The 23,687-nt window shown below is 38.2% G+C and overlaps 1 protein-coding gene across 2 annotated transcripts; it reads left to right on the forward strand.

Moving 5' to 3' along the window:
- Positions 1 to 21,316: 21,316 nt before the first annotated feature.
- Positions 21,317 to 22,806, forward strand: LOC145123637 (pre-mRNA cleavage factor Im 25 kDa subunit 1-like). Of its 2 annotated transcripts, none has more exons than XM_079058845.1 (7): positions 21,317 to 21,507; positions 21,579 to 21,789; positions 21,880 to 21,925; positions 22,001 to 22,094; positions 22,177 to 22,340; positions 22,401 to 22,511; positions 22,591 to 22,806. In XM_079058845.1, the coding sequence occupies exons 2-7, from the start codon at positions 21,602 to 21,604 to the stop codon at positions 22,660 to 22,662; spliced, it is 675 nt and encodes a 224-aa protein (XP_078914971.1). In that variant the 5' UTR covers positions 21,317 to 21,507; positions 21,579 to 21,601; the 3' UTR covers positions 22,663 to 22,806. The 2 variants fall into 2 exon arrangements, with proteins under 2 accessions (XP_078914971.1, XP_078914970.1); XM_079058844.1 differs by having other exon boundaries at positions 21,318 to 21,507; positions 21,602 to 21,789.
- The last annotated feature ends 881 nt before the right edge of the window (positions 22,807 to 23,687 follow it).

The raw sequence follows: 23,687 nt of genomic DNA on the forward strand, positions 1-23,687 counted from the left end.
GCCACCAACTTTCTCAAGACTTTGACACCCAACTCTCCCGGCTTGTCAATATGTGACTACATCTCCAAGATGTGATCACACCTAGACCTTGCCTTGCCAATAGGGCTTGAGTGACCTTAAACTTTTTAGGAACTTGTGGGTTAGGGAGAATAATTGGAGGAGGTGAAAGAAGTATGATATCCATGGGACATCATCTTCATTTAGGAAAGCTTGTTTCAAGAGATTTGGGAAGATCATAAATGTCTAGACCAGACATCTTTTTGGGAGATATTCAAGATAGTTGATTTAAAGTCCTTAATATGACACCCAATATGAAATATTAAGGCTAGGACCCAACAAACTATTTTATAACTTAGAAGAGGGATGCCGTAATCCAAGCTATAAAATATTGAAGGTAGGTGAATGACGATTCACCAATTTCCACCATGAAAAACGAAATAATTTATTAGGTTTTAATTGGATTTGAAAGTCCTAGATCTTTGAGATTCATTGAACTGTTCAAAGGCATGTTTCAATCTCGAGTGTGCCCTTCAGGTTTTGTGACTGGGATGTCGAGGATCACAAAACAAGGTGTGAATAACCATGCAAATATACTTGGTACCCTTAATATTTACCCCTTAATCAGTGTGCCGGTTAACCACACACGCTCCACCGATACTATGATAAATATTAAGTTACCCTTTGCCTATCTTGTTAAGTCCAAGTTAGTGTGCCGGTTAACCACACACGCTCCACTAACGACTTAAGCAAAGTGCAAAGTGTAATTTCATGGGTTAGCACCAAATTCACATTTTCCTAAGTAACTAAGATTGGGTATTAATAAGAGTTTAGTTACTTAGTATTTATCATTAATACTTTTAATGAAAGGAGAATTATAGTCCTTGTCCTACCCGTTCGGCTAACGACCCTCCACCAGTCAAGGAAGCGGTGGGTGAGAGTGGACAACCATTAAACTGTCATTTTATAGGCAGTAACCTTATACCCCCCTTATAGACCGGCTTCGTGAATGAGGCCTACTAACGGTAAGACTGACTTTACTCTTATACATATATATAAATATTATTAACTTATAATATTATAAAGTATAAGGGTTGAATTTTAACTTTTAAAATTCTAAGGGCTAACTTAGAATTAAAGTATTCATAAGTGAAAACTTTTCAAATTCCAAAACTTGAGGGCAAGTTTTGAAACTATTCAAAACTAATTAATTCCATAACTTATGAGTTTAAAGTAGTTTTAATTAAAAAAAAAAAAAACTCTTCAAGTTCCATAACTTGAGGACAAGTTATGGAAGACTTTAAACTAATTAATAAAAAAAATAACTTTTTTTATTGTAACTTATGGAACTAATTAAGGTTACACTTTTTTTTAATTTAATGAAGAGACTCTTGAACCTCCATAACTTGAGGACAAGTTATGGAGTCATAAAACCATTTAATTAGAACTAGACTCTTCATTTTGTAACCTTTGCCAACTTTTATGAGTTTTATGATTCTTAAATGTGACTTTTCATATAACTTGAGGACAAGTTACAAAAACACACTTTGGAATCAACTCTTAGATTAAAATGGATTGAAAACAACTATTTCACACAACTTTTCTATTAATCTAAGAACCTCATAAGAACAAGATAATTCAAATCATCAATCTTCAAGAAATTAGCATGAACATACAAACTAATACAAATCTTGAAATTATGACAATTATCTTAGAAATTGGATTAGCATGAACATTACCACATCAAAAACAAGTTTATAAGTCCAAAAACATCTTAGGGTAATGTTCCTAGTCCAATTCCAGCCAAAACAATCGAATATATGCATCCAACTCGATTTTTCAGCTACTTTTGCAAGTATAACAAGAAAACAAGCCTAGTCTCTGATACCAGTGTTGGGTTATGAGCATTCTAACACTCCTAAGTGTACATGCAACCCTAAATACCTTGGATCTATGTTTTCTCTATTATACATACAATTATGAACATCCAAGGTATTACCCTAATCTAGCATACAAAATAATAAATATAACAAGATAGAATACATACCTCTTTGATGTAGAATGTCTTCATGAAGCTTGAGTGCCTAGTGCCCCAAGTGTGACACCTCAAATGGTTCACACAACACCAAATACACTTGGAATAACTTGAGAGAAACTTGAACACTCCTTGAAATCGTCTAGCCCTCACACTCACACATTAGTGCACGATTTCTTGAGCCATGGGATTCTTTTATATGGTGGCTATTAGGGTTACACCATGTAACTCATAACTTTACCCATTCCTTATGCTCCATGGATTTTAACCTCCATGGAGTATCCATGGGTCACCCCATGGACTTAGTCCAACATAAGAAATCTTGGATCACAAGCCCACATATATAAGAATGAATGATTTACACAATCAACCCATATATTTAATTAGTCTCCTTTTGATCACTTAATTAATTCCAAATTAATTCTTGATCAATACTAATTAAATAACCTTATTAATATATTAGAACTTATAATATATTAACCAACCTTAAGTGTTATTTCTCTCATTATAGTCTATCCAAATGCATGATGCCATGCAACCCAAATGGACCATGTCGGGTCTGGTCAAGTCTTACCAATTATAGTTATGGACTTAGACATTAATCCAACACACACACCCACTCAGTTTATGCACCACCACTTCCTGATGTAAGTTCTCGTAGGCAAGGCACTTTTCTTCGCACGGTTATACCCTTAGACAGTCCGACTTTGACGACAATTATCCGAGGGGTCCCCACTGGAACCAAAGTCACCCGGTACTCCGCTCGCCATCCCACAACTCGAGTCTCAACATGATCAAAAATTAGGACATCATACATGGGTACCTCGGTACACCATCACTACATCTCATGATGTCTTGCCTCAACCACGGATCTTCCATTCATGCAACTCGAAATCTCGAAATACCCCAATATCACAAATTAACACACGGAGGAATCGCCAACGACTGAAAACACGTTGACAAAAATCCGAAGCTCCATTCTCTCTTGATCACCACCCATACGAAACTACTCATATTGAATCTGAAATTAGTTGACAACTCAATTGTTGCCCCTCCTGGAGTATAGATCATAATCCATACCGATGCCCACAAATCTCAGCAATTGCCCCCTGAACTCAGCGACCCACCCGCCTCAAACTCAACATTTGCAAACCCGAAAATCCCTGGCCACAATAAATTCTCTGACCAACGGACACCTGTCGTGGATTCTCTCATCCTTTCTTAAGCACATACACGTACATCATCCCACCTTGCACCTCGCTTCATCCACCAATAACTCAGATTTCCTGTGTCCGCACCGCAGATCTCCATAACCAGCTCTCTAACAATACCTGAACAAATATTTGATCCTCTTAATAAAATACTCAGTCCTCCCCCACTCAGGGTTCGACCCATCACCAATTGGCATACCCACAGTCTACTCCCCATACTTCTTCACCGGGTGCATCACACTTAACTCTTGGAATGTACCACGTAGTTGCAACAATGATCTTCCCGATGGAAGCCAAACAACTCCAAGTATCCCGTAACTCAAGCAAAATCTCAGAATCCTCTCGACGTGACTGCCCCTAGTCATCTCAAAGCCTCATACTGACACACCGCCGGGTACCCCAACTGTTCCAAAACAATCCTGACTCTCGGTCCGGAAATAATGCACTACCACACACCTCGTCTCCGACTCCTTGACCATCCTCCCAACACAAGAATCATCATCAAAGCACGAGACCTCACTCCCATAGCCGATACACAACATAACAACGAGGGCCACCGCCCCGATATATTCCTCTTAACTACTTGAGACTACTGCTAATGCATGTTGCACTCAAAAGGCACCTTCCTGGGTCTCTTCCATCTCGGTCTCCACTAATGACTCCATGGTACCAGAAATACCTCGCAGCAGACAAACTGCCCAAATACTCTGACGAAAAGGTCACCACCAATGCTACCCCACGTGGGTCACCTCTAAACTCTGAAACCAGAAACTCGATATCTCCTTCACTTCTTCCAGGAAACGGAAACAACGTAATTCTTTCCACCAAATGACGTCTCATCCATCAGCCGATGGCTTGACTTAACTCTATTCCTCCAAAAACATGATATCTACTCGTCCCTGAGCCTTGCGGCTCCAACTGGCATCTCACCAATAAATTTTCTCGGAACGAACTCAATTCTCTCTCAAGGTATTCTCCGTTATGACCTGCTCGTCCTGGCCCTCGGGCCCCCCACACCCTATTACCTGATCTCAAATTACTCAATCACCGCGGGCCAACTGGTAAAACCAGAAGCACTAACCGTCATGAATCATGGTACTCGAACCAAGTGATCACCCCTCAATCTGCTCTGAATCATGGTATTCGAACCATGTTATCTCCTCTCAATCTGCTACTCAGAACCTCTGGACTGCTCCCTGTATCGAGTGTGGGTCCTCTGCTTTCAGTAGTACGGCCCCATACTACCCGCCACATCTACCCACACTTTCTACACGGACCATCCCCGAGTTCCTAAGTAGTTGCTCAACCTTCTCGATCACCAATCCCGTCACGCGTGTTCGCTCCTCTGCGAAATGCTCTACTCTGTCAGCGTACTCATCTGACTAGGGTCACCCTCCCCTAGGCTCTTCCTAGGTTCTCACACTTCTCCGTCCTCAACTACTGAAGAACTCCTTATGATGCCAGCCATCTACCTCCTGAATATCGTCATATTCACTTAGTAGTTGACTCCCATCATCAAGAGTTCCACAAAGCACGAAGCAAGCAGCATTCGGGCATCGAATAACCTCTTCCAACATGTAAAACCACTCTAGGTTACAACTCCACTTGCTTTACTCGCACTCAAAAGGTGTCACTGAACTCAAGCAACTCTACCCCTCGCGGGTTTCTAACTACTCTCTCAGTAGGCTCCTTCGATGCTCATCTAGGTATCTATCCTAGATTACTCCTCTACTCAAAGCTCTCTCTCTCTCTCTCTCTAAAGGATACATGTTGGATACTCTTACTCCGCACATTCTCAAAGCACATCACAGATAGCAAAATTCCTAGGCTAAGGCATCACAAATCAGGCAACTCTAGCCCTAAGATATGAAATACTTGGCCTATCTTCTAGCATGCATCACTAATATCTCAATAATAACTCATAACACAAGTAAGTAAGGGTATTTTGGGAAATCACTGTTAGGGCTCTGGCTGATTGTACACACTGCTCCTCCTCGTTTTTCTCTTAGAAACTCTTGCTCGTTTTAGAAAAATCATTTCTTTTGAAAAAATTTCTCAATTCCTCAGTTTGAGTCCAGATATACCCGAAGGTGCATCTGAATCCCTCAAACCAAGGCTCTTATACCAACTTGTAACAACGAAAATTTTCAAACAAATTTTTCATTTTAAATTCATATAAATCTCATAACGCATTTCACAAAATCTCATTTATTTAATTCACAAAACGCATCTCCATAATTGTTTGTTTAATAATCCAGGATCCTCAAAACATAACTCTTTCTCTGGTGTGTACAATCGAGCCAGTGCCTTCCTGTGATCCTGAGAAAACCTGAAACACATAACATATAACTTGGTAAGCACGAAGCTTAGTAAGTTCCCCAAAATACTACGCACAATAACTAGCCACTTGAGGCTATAGCTCTGTAAGACCCTCCGGTCAATGTGTCTCAGTGGGACCCTCCAGTCCCACGGCTCGTTGGACCCTCCGGTCCGGTCTGGTTGGGACCCTCCAGTCCCATGGCTCGTTGGACCCTCCGGTCCGGTCTGGTTGAGAACTCTCCGGTCTCATAATTCGTTGGAACCTCCGGTCCGGTCTATGTATCATGTTGGGTCAAAATTATGGTTTATACTTTGCTTTTCTGGGCAATTGTATATTTCTGTAATATTTTATGTGTTTACGGTCAGGTTTACGGCCAGGTGGGTGTTTACGGCCGTAAACCCATTTACGGCCCATGTTCCCCAAGTATATATATATAGGTGTTAGGGGTGAGGAGTAAAAGCTAATGATAGAGAGAGAACAGAGAGAGAGAGAGAGAGAGAGAGAAAGAAGCTTAAGTGTGTGTATTCTAAGGTGTATTCTAGAGAGAGAAAGTGAATCTTGTGTAAGGAACTTCAATCATATCATCAATACATTCAAGATTCATCATCTTCTTCTTCTCCTTCTCTTCTATTTTGATCTGGCATCATCCGTTTGATTGAGATTCCGCACCATCAAACGGATCTGATTGATACTCAAACATTTTGGAGACTTACAATTGGTATCAGAGCTTGGATTGTATCAGTCAATTTTGTCAAATCTGGAGCTTATTTGATCTTATTTTCAAAATATTTTTGCATTTTTGGATAGATCTCTGAAAATTAGGGGGGGTTTGTTGTTCGCGTTTTTCATAAAAACGGGTTTTTGATCGAGTTTTGGAGCAAAAATGGGCAAAAATCGTTGTTTTTGGTCGTAACCAGCGAGGGGGTGGCGGCGTTTACGGCCCCGGAGTTTGCGGTCCGAGATTACGGCCCTCGGAGTTTACGGCTCGGTTTGCGGCCATCGTCACATAGGGTCCGAAGTTCGGACCTCGTCCTCGCATCCTCGCATCTTAGCTTCGCATTAAAAATAAGGAAACGATTTTGGGGAGTGACGAGTATCGAACCCGCGACCTTTGATTCATCAGCCTCCCGCCTTACCAGGTGATCTAGATTGGTGGATGTTACATTCCTTCCCTTTTTAACTTAAATACAATATCCTCGATTCCCAATTTCGCATTCTTGACACTTTTAACCCAAAATTCAATTTTTAAATTACATTTTCAACCAAATTTTTAGTTTTCAAATTTTGACTTTTAATTTTGACTTTTTTTTTCTTAAATTTTGACTTTGACTTTTAAAATTTGACCTTTGACTTTAAACTTTGACTTTCTCATTTAACTTTTAAATTTTCAAATTTAGCTTTTCGGTTTGACTTTTAAGTTTGACTTTTCAGTTTGACTTTTGAGTTTGACTTTTTAAATTTGACTTTTGAGGTTGACTTTTGAGTTTTTAGTCAAAGGGCATATTTTAAAAAAAAAATTAAAAAATTAAAAAATTAAAAAGAAATGAGTTCTTCAAACGTTCCAGTCAATGAAGTTTCATGTACTCCATCTTGTGAAACTACGATTAAGTTTCTTCGGGAACAAATTGATTTATTAAAAAGAGAAGTTGAGGACCTGAGATATGAAGGATATCAACTCAGAAAAGGACAGAAACCCCTAAAGGCCCAATTAGAAACAAAAATAAAGGACTTTAAGAGAATTCAGGAAGACTACAGTGAAAAATGTGAAAATTATGATTATATCAAGAGACAGAATGATGAGTTAATTGCTGAGCTTGATACATTAAAGAAACAATTTGAAACTGCTAATTTTGATTTTAAAAGGTTTGATGTATCAAGCGAGGTAGTTGCCAATATGATTGACCATTGCCTGCAGTTCAAACGAAACCAGCAAAAGGGTTTAGGATACGATAATGTACCTCCTCCTTTTAATCATACATATCAGTATCAACATTTGTCTAAAGAGGAGATTGCCAATGAACCATTCATGGTTTATGGCAAGCCATCTGGTTTTGTTTCAGGAGGATTTATTAATGTTGAAAGTACTAATGTTTCTACTTCCCCTGCAGATCAATCCTTAAAACAATCAAAGCAAGAAGCTGAAGGATATGTTTCTGAAAATAAAAATGTTTCTGAACCTACTGTTTCTGTTTCAAATGATAACTCTTTTGTTTCCGATGTTAAAATCAATGATACATCTTGTGATGCTTCTGCTCCGGATCATGTTGAGTTAAATTTTTTTGACATATTTGATGATTTGTTTGAAAATACTGATGTTCCTGTTTCTAGCACATCTACTTCATGTGCAGGTAAAGTAGCAGAGGATGAGAACAAGGAGAACACCATTGAACAAACCAACATCTCCTTGAACTCTGAATCTATTGCTTCGAACTCAGCTGCTTCTGATCAACCTGCTGTTGAGAAATACAGGCCACCAATTCCAGTGAAACAGAGTGCCTGTTGTAATTGTGTTTGTGGAAACAATAAGAGACAAGGAAAAGATACGCCACCAGGGGCAGGAAGAAACAACTTCACAGTGAAGAAAAAGACATGTTTTCATTGTGGAACACCTGGACACATTGCCAGAAATTGTCCTAATCGTGCATACGTTCCCTACTATGCACAAGGGTGGCAGAACGCGCCAAGAGGGAGATACTCCAAAAGAAACCCCTCAATGTCACATTCAGACAATGGTGACTGGAACGCGCAGAAGGCCAAGAATCAAACCCACAAGGCCAAGAATCCGAATCCCAAGGGCAAGAAGGGAATGTCGGCCAAGAAGCCCAATCCAAGAGATGCTCCAGTGAAACAAAGACCGGTTAGGTCAAAGTCATCTCAACGGCCGACATCAAGTTCAAAAGCAAGTACTGAGCCACCCATCAGATCGAAAAAGAAATGGGTTAAACCCAACTACAAATGGGTTCCAAAGGCTCACTCTCCCAAATCTTCTAACGATTCTAATATTTTTTCACCTTTTGTTTGTGATAAACAGGATATGTCATGGGAGAGAGTACCGTGCAAGGATGAAAAAGGTCAACCCAGTTTCAAAATGGACTGGGTTCCAAAGACCAACTGATCCCACTCTGTGTCGGAACAGCTATGGAGGCATATCATCAGACTTCGGTTTGTTGGTAGTGGCTGTTCCAGGCACATGATAGGGGACATCTCTCAATTGTACAACATTCAGATCTTTGTTTGAGAGTATGTGTCCTTTTGCGAGAAAGGAAGAAAGGAAGGGATCACAAATGGGGTTAGTGCTTAATGACATGAAAAATTTTTGGTTCTGTTCTGAGATTATGCGTGCTGTTCTCAGACCTTCTGGATGCAAATTCAATCGGTGAATTACGGTTTGCGTTTTCTTCTCTATACTCCTAATTTTATCTTAATCTGATTCGTTTTAAAGACATTTTTTCATTTTCTTAATAGTTTTTCGTTTGTAGGGTATTATTGGGAAGTGATATGAAGTCTAGTGCTAAAGGGCAATATGCAATTCGTGTAATGCACTAAAGTCGAATTGTCTAGACTCTGTATTCAATGTGCTGGTAGGCACAAAGGATTCAAATGGACTAGACATTGATTGACCATGAAAGGACTAGACAATATAGACTTAGATAGTTTCATTTGGACTGACCATACGACGCTCCGGTAGATTGAGCAGTGAGATAAACATGGGAACCTGCGAGATACACTAAAAGTTAATTATCTAGAATTGTGGCTCAACATTTCCTTGATGTACGGACTTATGTCCTTAATTCCGGTATTGATAGGGCAACTGGGGGTTCTGATAAAGTAGGTCTGTAGGAAATTATTTTCTTGCTTTCTATCTGTCAGTCATATGTTGCTTCCTTTGCGTGATTGGAACATATCCGACCTGGATTGCAACATATGCAACTCTAATTCTACGCACCTCCTTATCTATGAAATTCTTTCTATCTGTTAGCCATATGTTGTCCCCTCTGTGTGATCGGAAGATCCGACCTGGGACACAGCATATGCAATATTCTACCTCTCAATCCCTCTATCTATGTTAGTCATATGTTGTTCCCTCTGTGTGATTGGAAGACATCCGACCTGGGATACAACATATGCACTTCTATATCTGACTTCTTTCTTAATGATTGAATACTCACCTAAAGTAAGGAGTTATTTGGAAGTTCTTGATTACCGGGGTATATCGGGAAGTGGGGAACACGTTCTAGTGCAACTAAAATTGAACCATTTAATAGGTTGTCCGTAGATCTTGATGCTTAATTTAAGTGGACAACAATATCCTTGGTCGTCGTCAGCTAAATGTCCATTTAGGAATATATATCACAATGACTTGTCACATATAGTCTGTCCCAATGTCAACACCCTTTGTGTTTAAGTGGACCACAATACCGGTGATTTACCAAATCTAGACATGCAGGCGTGTGCTGATAAACGATATTGGATTGCTTGACAACTTTGATCCCAAATATTTTTGTTTTTGTTAAATTTGTTTATAGTTTTCCTCTATGCACAAATTTAGGGGGAGAATTAAAAAAAATTCAAAAAAAAACAAAAATCAGAAAATTAAAAATCCAAAAATAGTGTTATTTCTGTTTTTATTAGTCTGTTCAAAAAAAAATCCAAAAATATTTTTTGTTTCTGTTTTATTTTTTTCAGAAAATATGAAAAACTCAAAAATATTGTGTGCTAAAATTTTCTTTTAGTTTTGTTTTGTCTTGAAAAGTGAATTCAGGTGAAGATGAAACTCATGGAGTTTGTGTCGAAGATTTCTGAGCCAAGGCTTCATCCGTGATCATCGAAGAATTCTCATTCGAAGGAGCAAGAAATGAAGATTATTCTTTCCACATTCAATCTTTCAACCCCAGAAGCAAGGTGAAGCTGCACTTGAAGATTAGGTGACAGATTGCATTGAAGCCTCCTCAATCAGTCTGCTGCTATCTTGAACCTGCTGAAGTGATCCAGAAGATTAGTTATCTCTGTTATTCTCTGAAGATTCTCAAGCTGAAAGCGCCATCTTTCAAGAATCTTATCAAGAAGCCTCCTCACCCAACGTGCGTTCAATGCCAAATTTTGAAGAAAAGCCCAACTGCTCAAGATGAAGTTAATTATTGAAGATTCATCATGTTCATCTTGAAGCTGTAAAGAATTTGAAGATTAATGTTGAAGCCAAGTTCCCAATGAAGATTAACAAGAAAAGCCAGCTACTTTTTAGGGGGAGCTTGTTGGGTCAATTAAGAAAAGAAAGCTATAAACCAAGGGGGAGATTGTTGGGTCAAAATTATGGTTTATACTTTGCTTTTCTGGGCAATTGTATTTTTCTGTAATATTTTATGTGTTTACGGTCAGGTTTACAGCCAGGTGGGTGTTTACGGCCGTAAACCCATTTACGGCCCATGTTCCCCAAGTGTATATATATAGGTGTTAGGGGTGAGGAGTAAAAGCTAATGATAGAGAGAGAGAACAGAGAGATAGAGAGAAAGGAGCTTAAGTGTGTGTATTCTAAGGTGTATTCTAGAGAGAGAAAGTGAATCTTGTGTAAGGAACTTCAATCATATCATCAATACATTCAAGATTCATCATCTTCTTCTTTTCCTTCTCTTCTATTTTGATCTGGCATCATCCGTTTGATTGGGATTCCGCACCATCAAACGGATCTGATTGATACTCAATCATTTTGGGGACTTACATATCACATAATATAACATACAACACATATATCACACAGAAAATGCATAACTCAAGCAAGCATATAAGACCCTCTGGTCACACATAGTTACCACTCTAGGTAAAGTATAGTGAGAAGACTCACCTCGGATGACGAACAGCTCCTATAGACGCTGCTGCTACGCACCGGCCACTAACTCTGTGCCAACCCAACAATTATCCCAATTAGGAACTAAGTCCAAACTCTCACTTGTTAGGTCTAAAGGTAGTCCACTGACCAGCCCATCAATAACCTAAAACTCATTGGGCCCACCAAGGCCCAATAATAAATGCATTTTCTCGAGGCCCAACTCCCAAACCCAAATGACAAGCCCAACTCAAGGACCCAAGGCTAAATATACTACTTCTTTGCTCAATTTTCTACACCTCAGTACAAATGTCCAGGCCCAACTCTCAAGGCCCAATACAATATCCAGCCCAAAAATCCACAGTGGGGTTACGTAGGGCGTACCCCCTTTGGTACGCTCAGCGTACGCACTCATGCATGAAACTGATCGGGGCACCAACCTAGTACGCGGGGCGTACTAGGATTTACGTTGGGCGTACGCCCAGTTTTTCCTTAGTCCTTTTTCTTGGTCTTAACCCGTTAAGACCTTAGCTCATCTCTTGGATCCAGACTCCCTAGTAGCTCTTACTCCATAAAGTCAGGGACTTTAAGCCTTTGCATGGCTTATATGGTCACAAACACACAAAACACTCATTCTCTTTTCTCATTAAGCTCTTATTTCATGCATGACTTGATTCTAACATCCAAGATCTCATTTTTATGAAACCACTCCATCAAAAACACTCAAAAGGATAGCTAATGGGCTTTGGAGTTTAACAACTCATATAGCTTTAAGCTTTGGGACCAAAAGCCCTTAAATGGACCATAATATGCACAAATCAAAAGGAATATGAAAGCTTTGAGCTTTATACCTTCAAATGATGCTCCATCCCCATAAAAGCTCAGATCCAAAGCCTGGACTCCAACTCTTTTCCCTTTAATGCTCCTTCTTCACTCCAAGGATTCACAAAGTCACCCCAAAGGCTCTCATGCACTCACAAGCTCTTATGGACGAAGATTTAGGGTTTTGGAGGGTTTGTTCTCTGAGAAAGGTGGCCAGGAATGAGGCCATCTCATTCTTTATATAGGGTCACTTAAAATATTAGGGTTTTCATTCACAGCCTAGTACGCCCAGCGTTCCTCTTGGTACGCCCAGCGTACTAGGTGGTCCTCACATCCATTCCACGCTCATAGGTACGCTGAGCATACCCATACTTACGCCCATCGTACTCGATTGCCACCCACTTCTCAATAAGGACTAAATTTGCCATATCAAACTATCATAGCTTCTTTGTTACAAGTCTGATTCTAGCGATTCTTATTTCCACGGGAAGGTGACGAGAAGCTCTATGCTTCTATTAACTCATCACAGTCTCAAGGCTCTACGAATCAAACTCAAAACTCATAATTGATTAAACAGGATGTTACAAAAGCTAATTATACTCCCACTAGCTTTGACATATACACAGGACTCATCCTCACTCCTAGAGAAACCAAACTCTTTGACTTTCTCATCGAAGGAAAGATTCCATCTGCGAGATGCTTGCTTCAGTCCATAAATGGATTTCTCAAGCTTACACACTCTATTGGGGTATTTAGCATCCATAAAAACCTCTGGCTGACACATGTAAACATCTTCGGTCAGCTTCCCATTAAGGAAAAGCAGTTTTGACATCCATCTGCCAGATTTCATAATAATAAAACGCAGCTATGGCTAACATAACCCTAATAGAGTTGATCTTGGCTACTGGTGAGAAGGTATCATCATAGTCAACCCTTAGGGTTTGAGTAAAGCCCTTCGCAACCAGTCGTGCCTTGAACGTGTGCACCTTACCATACATGTTGGTCTTCTTCTTGAAGATCCACTTGCACCCAACTGTCTTACGACCTGGTACATTGTCAACCAAGTTCCAAACTTGATTGTCATACATAAATTGGATCTCGCTGTCCATTACGTCTTTCCACTTAGCAGACTCAGGGCCCGACATGGCTTCCTTGTAGTTAGTAGGTTCATCCAAATTTATCAGTGTACTATCACTGATAAACGTATCACCTGTAACGCCCGTGTTTCTGGGCTACGCATTAGTATAATGATGTAATAGTCAAGTTCAACCATTGCAACCTATTTTGAAGTAATTAAGATGAATTACTTGAATATTATGTGAATTATGTGATTTTATGTGCTTATATATTTGTTTATAAAGATATGATAAAAATAAGCGTTGAAAATAAAGTGTTATATAAAACCAATATCTATACACAAAGTTTTAGTGGTCGAAACAAGGATTCTGGATATAAAAAGAACGCCGAAATCTGAGTTATAACGAAGAAGTTATGACATGTCGAAGTTTTACTGCAAAACCGGGACGGCACCGGGAATCGTAAAAAGTGATTTTTTGATAAACTACTTTTTAGCCTTAGATATATAAATGAAAGTTGTAGTATACGTTAAACCGAGAAGATACATAAAAAGAACGCCCAAATCTGACTTCGTATGAGGAAGTTATGATTTTTCTAAGATTTGGCATAACAGTGCATAACCTGAAATTAGAATTTTAGATCGATCGATTTTTGTCCAACGCAACCTAAATGAGAATTGAATATCTCATTAATAAGAGCTCAACGATAAAAAGACAGACGAAAACATAGTCCGTATGTAGAAGTTATGAATTCTACACGGTCATTTAATAGTGTAATCTTCTCGTACTGTTAAATTTAAAATCGGCCGAGAATTAACCGACGGAGTCAAAAGGAGAGTTGTAGATCTTGTCAATACCTACGTGTGGATATAAATAACGTCGAAAACAAAGCTCGTATGCGAAAGCTACGGGGTTTAGAAGTCGGGAGTGTGCTGCTGCGAAAGGGGTGACGTGGCGCGATCTGAGCCATTGCTTTCTCCCCAAGTCTTGCCACCAGATGGTAACATGTGGCACCCAACTCAACGAGTTGGAGGCCCAACTTGACGAGTTGATCAGATTTCCAGCCTATAAATAGAGGTGCGGGGCAGCCTCATTTCTCATACTAATTCCCATCTCTTTCTCTCTCTATATACTCTCTAACACCCCCAAACCCCCCCCCCCCTCCCCCCAAAGCCTAGGGTACCCCCCCTAGCACGAGAAGGAAGCCCCGGAGCTCCCGATGGATCCGAGAAAAATATATTTTTGGCTCAGAAGCTCTGCTCCAGCGAAGCCCGTTTTTTAATAAAAACTCACTGTAAGTAAGATACGTCTACCATACTTTAAATATAGCTTATATTTAAATATAATATCGTTATTACGAACCTATAAATAAGATTTATCAGCGATTCAAAGTCGTTATACGCATTGATCTACTTACGGGAGAGGTGTCTAGAATGGCCACGTTGGGTTTGGTTGTTGGATTTTAGAAAAGCTATATGCCGAAATGATCCTGCCTCCCAACTGTCCTGCCTGACTGATCCTTACTTGATAGATCATGAAGTAGACTCTGAGTTAATGATGTATCTAGACTAATAATTAGTCGCAACGAATACTAGACTAAAATCTACTAGGTTTTGTCGAAGGAAAATAAATTAATAAAAGTGAGGCGCTGTCTGAGTTCGGAATCACCACCTTAACAAGTGAGTGCATAGTTACTTTCATCTTACACATAGATATGAAGTATTTTATATAAATTACGTGCTACGTGTGCATATTTTCTGAATACTTGCTGTCTATGTTGGAAGAAAGATTTTATACATGTTTTAAATAATTTAAACTGTATGTGTATTTTATATCTACAAAATGTATTGGGTAAAACATGGGTAGATGTAATAGTTGGGTGTGATGAAATAAAATGACGAGAGGCCTCGATGTTGACAATGTATCCAGTCATCTAGCGGAGTATAGATGACGACCACGGACTTTTCTAGACAGTCCAGTGGAACGCTAGCAGGCTCGCAACCTGTAGGTGTTTGTGAACAATGTGTTCACCGGTATACTCCATCCCCCTCATGGTTGCCTTTAGGACATTTATTGCTGAGGAACCCTCTTAGCAGTAATGTCCATCTCGATGATGATCCTTAGGCTAGGTCCCTTATGATAGGTGTTTAGGGACGTAAAGTGAGGATAACGGGAACAGGTAATCGGGTTATTGTTGGTTGATGAAATTAATAAACTTATTTATTGTGGGTTGAAAACCCTATGTGCTCACTAGGCTCCCAAGTATGACCCATTCAATTTCTTGTATTACAGGTAGTGGCACTCGAGAATAGATGTGATGCTTGGATGAGGAATTACGGATTATAGGGCTGTAGATATGAATAAATGTTGTAAGGCTTATATTGTATTGTTTATGCTTTTGATCTGTATCGAACATGACATCCCGAGGGTTTAATGAAATACATTTCTTCGGAAATGCTTTGATAAATCTGTATCATATTTTCTTTTAGGAACAAATTCCGCAACATTTTTCTTTAAAATTTTACTCTGATTATTAAACAAGCGTAAACAAAATCGGTCTTTTCTGGCCATAATAATGGGGATGTCACATCACCTTCTGCAGTTATATGGAAACCATACAACACAGGTAGAACGCTAACTCTACTGGAACGTCTAAGAGGTAATGACTGGTCAACTGGTTCAATAGGAATTTCTTCCTCAGGTTGAGTGCTAGTGTTAGAGGTTCCTTTGTCGCTTGATTCTTGAATCTCTTCAAGATCAATTGTCCTCCCACTGTCCCCTTGGCATATGAGTTCTCTCTCGCGAAAGACTCCCCTTCGTGCTACAGAGACCACGTTCTCACTAGGTCTGTAGAACAAGTATCCAAAGGACTTCTGTGGGTAGCCGATGAAAATACACCGCTCACTTCGAGGTTCAAGCTTTTTATGAGTCTCTCGTCTAACAAAAGCTTCACAACCCCAAACCTTGGTATGTGCCAACGAGGGAACCTTCCCTATACACATCTTGTGAGGTGTTTTGGCAACCTTCTTCGTTGGGACTAGATATGGGCAGCGGTCTCTAAGGCATACCCCCATAATGAGAATGGCAGCGGAGCTCGACTCATCATGGAACGAACCATGTCCAACAAGGTTCGATTACGCCTCTCAGCCACACAATTAAGTTGTGGTGTCCTAGGAGGTGTTAAATGTGAAACAATTCCACATTCCTTAAAATAGTCGTGGAACTCGATACTAAGATCTGAGCATCTTGATCTTCCTGCCCAATTGATTCTCCACTTCTTGCTTAAACTCTTTGAACTTTTCAAAGGTCTCTGACTTATTCTTGATTAAGTAGATATATCCATATCTGCTATAATCAACAGTAAAAGTCACATAGAAGCAATTTGCATCCCTTGTGGTGGATCTAAAGGGACCACACACATCTGTGTGTATGAGATCCAACAATCCCTCGCCTCTTTCACAAGTACCAGTGAAAGGTGATTTTGACATCTTTCCAAGCAAACAAGACTCGCACGTGCCATCTGACCTTGGATCAAATGATTCCAACACTCCATCCTTTTGGAGTTAGGCAATGCGCTTCTTGTTGACATGTCCAAGACGACAATGCCACAAGCATGCCTTGTCTAAATCATTAGACGAATCAATATGTAACACATTATTTCCTAAGTTGTCTACAACCATCACATTTTCATATACACCATAACAAGGCAATGCTTCAAAATAAAAAATACCATTATAATAAGCATTTATATAACCACTTTCATTATTAAATGAATATCTAAAACCTTGTCTGTACAAACCATGAAAAGAAATAATATTCCTCGTCATTTCTGACGAGTAGCAACAACTATTCAAATCTAAACACAATCCACTACTAAGCTCTAATGAATAAACGCCGATCTTGGTAACAGGTGACGATCTCCTATTTCCCATTATCAGGTTCATCTTCCCAAGCTCCACATTCCTACTTTCTTTTAGTCCCTGAAAGTCAGAGCAAATGTGAAAACCACATCATGTATCAAGGACCCAAGAATTAGAATGCGATGAATTTTTAGACAAAATTGTATAAATACCTACCGATGTAGGCTTGATCTTTCCATCCTTTATGTCCAACAGGTACTTGGGGAAACTTCGTTTCCAATGCCCCTTTTCATGGCAGTAGAAGCACGTTGCTTCTTTCGGATCATAGGCAGGAGGGGCGGAACTAGATTTTCCTTTGGATCCACTTGAAGAAGATCCATCATGAGACTTTCCCTTCCAGTTCTTTGAGGGAGCTTTCCTCTTTTCCCCTTTTCCTTGTCCAATAGCCAGGACTGGGGTAGCAGCAGGAGTGGATTCAACACTTTTTCCTTTCAATCCACTTTCAGCAGTTCTTAACAAATCTTGAAGTTTGCTCAAGGTGACTTCCTCCTTGCTCAGATGATAAGTCATTTTGAAATGATCATAGCAGGGAGTCAAACAGTGCATGCCTATGTCTATAGCCAACTCTTCATCAAAGTTGACATTTAACTTGAGCAAACGATCCACATACCTATTCATCATTTGCAGGTGGGTCGTGATGGACTCTCCATCCTTCATCTTGGTTGTTATGAATGAGGTGACTATCTCATACCTCTCTTGACGTGCTCTTTGATGGTACTTTTCCATCAAGTCCTGGCACATCTCGTAAGGCAAAAAGTCCTCATAGAACCGCTGCTCAGGAGTCATAGTGGCCACCATAATGCACGACACTTTGGTTGCTTCCTTGCATTTGGCCCTATACTCAGCCATTTATTCGGGAGTAGCAGTGGCTTCATCTATCTCAACCAGTTCCTTGTCAAGAATATGCTCCTTATCCTCGCAACGTAAGGCCATTCTTATGTTTCTGATCCAATCATTGAAATTAGATCCATCAAATGTAACCCTCCTACAAATGTTTAGGAGCGAGAGTGGGTTCGAGGAGTTGTTGTTGTTGGAGTTTGAGCCAGAAGCGTTGTTTGGGACAGACATCTGAAAAAGAAGAAAGACAAGTTTTTGATTAGATAGGAAATCCTTAATATAACACCCAAAATGAAATATTAAGGCTAGGACCCAAGACAATAATTCACAATTCAGAAAAGGGATGCCGATAATCTAATTGTAAATTATTTGAAGGTAGGTAAATGACGATTTACCAATTTCACCACGAAAAAACAAAATTTAAATAAATTAGGTTTTATTAAATGAAATTCCTAGATCTTTTGAGATTCATTGAACTATTCAATGGCATGTTTAATCTCGATTATGCCCTTCAAATTTGTGACTGGGATACCGATGATCACAAATAAGGTGTGAATAACCATGCAAAATAGCTTGGTACTCTCGATGTCATTTACCACCTAATCAATGTGCCGGTTAACCACACACGCTCCATTGATATATGATAATTTACGAGTTACCCATTGCCACCCTTGTTAGTCCAAGTTAGTGTGTCGGTTAACCACACACGCTCCACTAACAACTTGACAAGGTGCAATGTGCAATTTCATGGATTAGCATCAAATTCACATTTTCCTAAAGTAACTAAGATTGAGAATTTAAAAAAAATAGTTACTTTATTTTTTTCATTATATTTATTAATGATGATTTAATGTCGTATCCTACCCGTTTGGCTAACGACCCTCCACTAGTCAAGAGTGCGGTGGGTAAGAATGGATACCCAATGACGGTCATTTTATAGGCCGCTTCCTTAAACACCCCTTATAGACTAGCTTCGTGAATGATGCCTACTAATTGTAAGACTGGCTTTTCTTATACATATATAATATTAGACTTTTAATTTTATATAGTATAAGGGTGTATTTTAAACATTTAAAATATTAGAGTTTTTAATCTTATTTGAAATTTTCGAAATTAATACTTTTTAATTTAAAACTCTAAATATTAAAAACCTTGATTTAATCCAAAATTAAACAATTAATTTAAATTATTAAATCTCATAAGTATTATCCATTAAATTAAATAAATAATTTAACCTAATCCCTTTATCCCCTAGATTTTTGAAATCTAATCTTGGGGAAGGCATTTTCGAAAACTCTAGGGTTAACAAACCTTAAAATTCGAAATCATGAGGGTCAAAGGAAAGGGTTCAAAAAGCCCTAACCAAGTTTCCAAACTAGGGTTTAGAAACCCTAATTTCGAAAAATCCAAGCCCTAGGGTTTAAATGCCATAAACCCTAATTTTGTCAAGTTCAATCTATTATATCAAATCTAATTGAAAACAAAACCAAATGCTCTCATACCACTGTTGGGTTTTATACAAACAATCATATGTGTGCATGCAACCCTAGATTGGATCTATGTTTTCTCTATTAGACATACAAGCATTGAACACAAAATAGAAAACCCTAATATGCATCTAATATTTCGAAATCTACATAAGAAAGATTAGAACACATACCTTTGTTGCTATATAGTAATAACAACCAATTCTTGATGATCATTGCTTTTGAGAACAAGTACCACAAGCGTAGTACCTCTAATGGCTAACAAACACACTAAGGCAATAAGATGAATATGAAAGAGAGGAGAGATGAGTCACTTGCTCAGAAATTCGGCTCTTCTAGGGTTTCAGCGAGGTGCACGAATTCAAGAGGCCAAGGGGCTCTATTTATACTTGAGGCTAACTAGGGTTTTGAGGTAGAAACCCTAATCCCTTAGCTTAGGGCCTAAGCAAGTCCATGGACTCACTTACCTTAGGGCTTGGACGAAAATAGCTAGAACCTTCTAGGGATTTTCGGCCCTCCCTAATAAGGGTGATCCAATGGCCCAAAACCACAACTATCAAATAATTGCAAAACAACCCCTACACTTTTAATCAGTTCCTTTAATCCCGAAATCAATTCCAAATTAATTTCTGATTAAATACTAATTAATAATATGATTTCTAATTATTATATTATTCTTATAATATATTAATAAATCATTTTTATGCACCAATTTATTATTCCAAATAATAAACTCAGCCTCTCTCTCCAATAGTCATCTTGTCTAGTTGTCAGTGTGAAGACAACCCAAAAGGACCATGCTACTATCAAATCAAGTACATATTAATTATAGTTATGAGCTTAGATAACTAATCCAACAAGAACAACACTGACGGGAAAACTATCTCGATGTTGGGGTACCGAACAACAATACATTGAATCGAGGTGGTTATCATGAACAATTCTGGAATTTCAATATATTTTTTAGTTAAATATAACAAAAAGTTAAACAAACATACTAATATAAACTATATACAATATTAGTACATAAAATCAAATATTTTATTGAAAAACGGTGACATTAAACATTTCAGAAATGATATTTCGGACATATGTGTGGATATTTATTTTCAAAAAAGGAAAAAAATAACCCTAAAATTTGAAGATCAAATTCTGAATGGAGCATTCGGGAGCAAGAACTTCGGAATATGAACAGTAGTCTGAAATGAGACATTCTGAAAAAGTGATTATTTTTCAAAAAACTCATTTAGATTTCCTTTTATTTTTATTATGATGTTATTTAGTTAGTTCATTTATTTGTTATTTTTATTTGTATTTTCTTATTTTTTTGTTAAAGTTTTAAATTTAATGTATATTTTTATTCTCATTTTTTATATATTTTAATAAAAAAATTGTGGAATGTTAAGAGATGGAAAGATAATATGGTTTTGGACTAGAATGAGAAAAAAAAAAGGAGGTTGATGTGCCTTGATAGTTGATATTGACATTAAGATATAGAAATGAAAAGAAGACGGTTACTTGGGAAAAAGAAAAATGAAACTCTAAGGACGATGACGATAAGGAACTTTTTTAATGATGGTAAAGCTCTTTTGTTTTAACATTAACAAAATCATATCTTCTTACATGTGATTTTGGTTTTTTATAGATGAAAACGAGGATATTTGGTTTTATTTATATGATAAAATGGATGTAGAAGAAAAATAAATTATATGTTTTCTTAAGAATTAAGTATTAATAAAATTGAAAACCTATTATACATTTTGGTTCGTAAACAAATATTATTATCATCGAAGTCATAACAAGCCCATGTTAGAAATTTTGAGCCCAAGAACAAAGGCAGTTTTATAAACCCAAAACATCCTCAAACCGACGTCGTTATCATCTTGAAGCGTGTTCTCCGATTACCACCGTCCACCGACCTTTCTACCTCCATGCGCCACCTCATCACCTTCTTCAACTGCCACGTTCCGATTCCTCTGAGGTGCGAACTCATATACACAGTCCACCAAACGTAAATATTTTCTTGATATTTCTTCAATTATCCATCTTTAGTCGAGATATCGGTTACTAATCAGATGGAGATCATAAACGGAGGGTTGAACAACGGCGATCTCCGTGGTAATTCCGATGTTGACGATGACAGTGGTGACCTGGTTGTGGATATCTACCCTCTTAGTAGTTATTACTTCAGTTCAAAACCTGCTGTTGCATCCAAGGAGGAGAACGAAACCTTAGCTGATCGCGCACAACGTTTGAAATCCAAGTAGGTTATCTTATCAATTGCAATGACAAATGATCGATTGTATATCTTTATTGCGTTATTCTTAAACTGTTTGTGGATTTTGATGTGTAGTTATGATGCTCATGGCATGAGGATTTGTGTGGATGCAGTGATTTTGGTAAGGTTTGCGATAATACTCGGATTTTGACTTTATTGACTTTTTCATGGATCCTCTGAAACTGCTTAATGTCAGGTTGAATTGTTCAAGCATCCTCATCTGTTGTTGCTCCAATCTAAAAACTGCATCTATAAACTTCCTGGTGGCCGATTAAGATCCGATGAATCAGGTGAGAATTGCAAAACAATCTTCACTAACTCACAAAATCACTTGTTTTTCAAAGAAGGTTAAAAAATTAATCTACTCTGTAGAAATTGATGGCCTAAAGCGAAAGCTTTCCAACAAGCTATCTGCTGATGATGATGATAGCTATCGAAATCAATGGAATGTTGGTGAGTGTATTGGAACATGGTGGAAATCTGATTTCGAAACAATTCCTTACCCGTATATACCTGCAAGCGGCAAGAACCCTAAGGTAATTTTCTTCACCATGTTCTTGCAGTTTTCAATCGATGATGATGATGATGATATGCAGGAGTGTATTAAGCTTTACATTGTGAAGTTGCCATCGAGTAAGGACTTCATTGTGCCAAAAAATTTGAAGTTACTAGCTGTTCCATTGTGTCAGCTTCATGAAAATCGAAAGGTATGAATCTTTAATTTACAGCATCAATGTTGTATTAGATCATTGTTGATGATTAAATTTGGGTTGATTAATTTTGCAGACGTATGGATCGATAATAGCAGGGATTCCGGAGTTGCTTTCAAGGTTTTCTATCAACATTCTAGATACTTGAAATATCATAGGCTACACATGTATAAATATTTAAATATAAAAAGGAAAGGACATTTGTATATATGACTATGTGTATGTTCTGTAGTTAGCTATTAACTTTTTGGAACATCTTGGAATTAAAGAAAAAAGACTTTGTTTTGTTGTACGAGTTTGGTACTTATAGTTTAAGTACAAATCCAAAATTACTTAGTTTTTGTATTTTAGTTATTTTATACGCATTAAAAGCTTATAAATATTTTTCGAAGTTTATCATACAAATAAAAACTACAACTATCGGTTTCCGGGTAGTTTCCGTGTTCTGATTTTTAGTTAGTTTTGAAAAACACATTCCATATAGCGAATGTTAAATATGAGTTGATGGTTTAATGTTTATAGGCTGATTGTTTTTACATTAAAGTTTGCCTAGTATGGGATTATTTTGTTCAAGTAATCGGTATATATAATAGTGAATTGAGAACAGAAAAACACGTAATTATCTATTTATGAGAAACCGATAAAAATGGAAGTAAAAAGAAAACTAGTGGCGCCGTAGACCTTAAATTATTTAAACCTATAGTAGTATTTAATAGTTCTATTAAATTTTTATATTTGTATGAAAAAACATCATAAATGGTCCCTGTGGTTTTCCAAAATATGAAGTTTAGTCCCCGTGGTTTAAAAACGTTATAGATGGTCCCTGTGCTTTCAAAACTTTTGACGATTGGTCCTTATTGCTAACTCCGTTAAGTTCTGTCCGTTAGTTAAATGGCATTTTCGTCATTTCACCACCACAGGGACCATTTATGATGTTTTCTTGTATATTTAAAAAAAAATCTTAAATATAATCTCTCTCTCTCTCTCTCTCTCTCTCTCTCTCTCTCTCTCTCTCTCTCTCTCTCTCGTTTTGACCTCCGGTGATGGAAGGGAATGAGAAACCGACGATTTCACAAATTCTCACCCTCCTCCTGTCGAAGCACCACCCAAACACCCTTAGTAGTTTCTATTCCCGATTCCCCTCTTCCTCTTTTCTTCCTTGACTCACCGGAA

This window comes from Lactuca virosa, chromosome 7 (genome assembly GCF_052849685.1).
Source record: "Lactuca virosa cultivar CGN04683 chromosome 7, Lactuca_virosa_CGN04683_v6, whole genome shotgun sequence".
Lineage (NCBI taxonomy): Eukaryota > Viridiplantae > Streptophyta > Magnoliopsida > Asterales > Asteraceae > Lactuca > Lactuca virosa.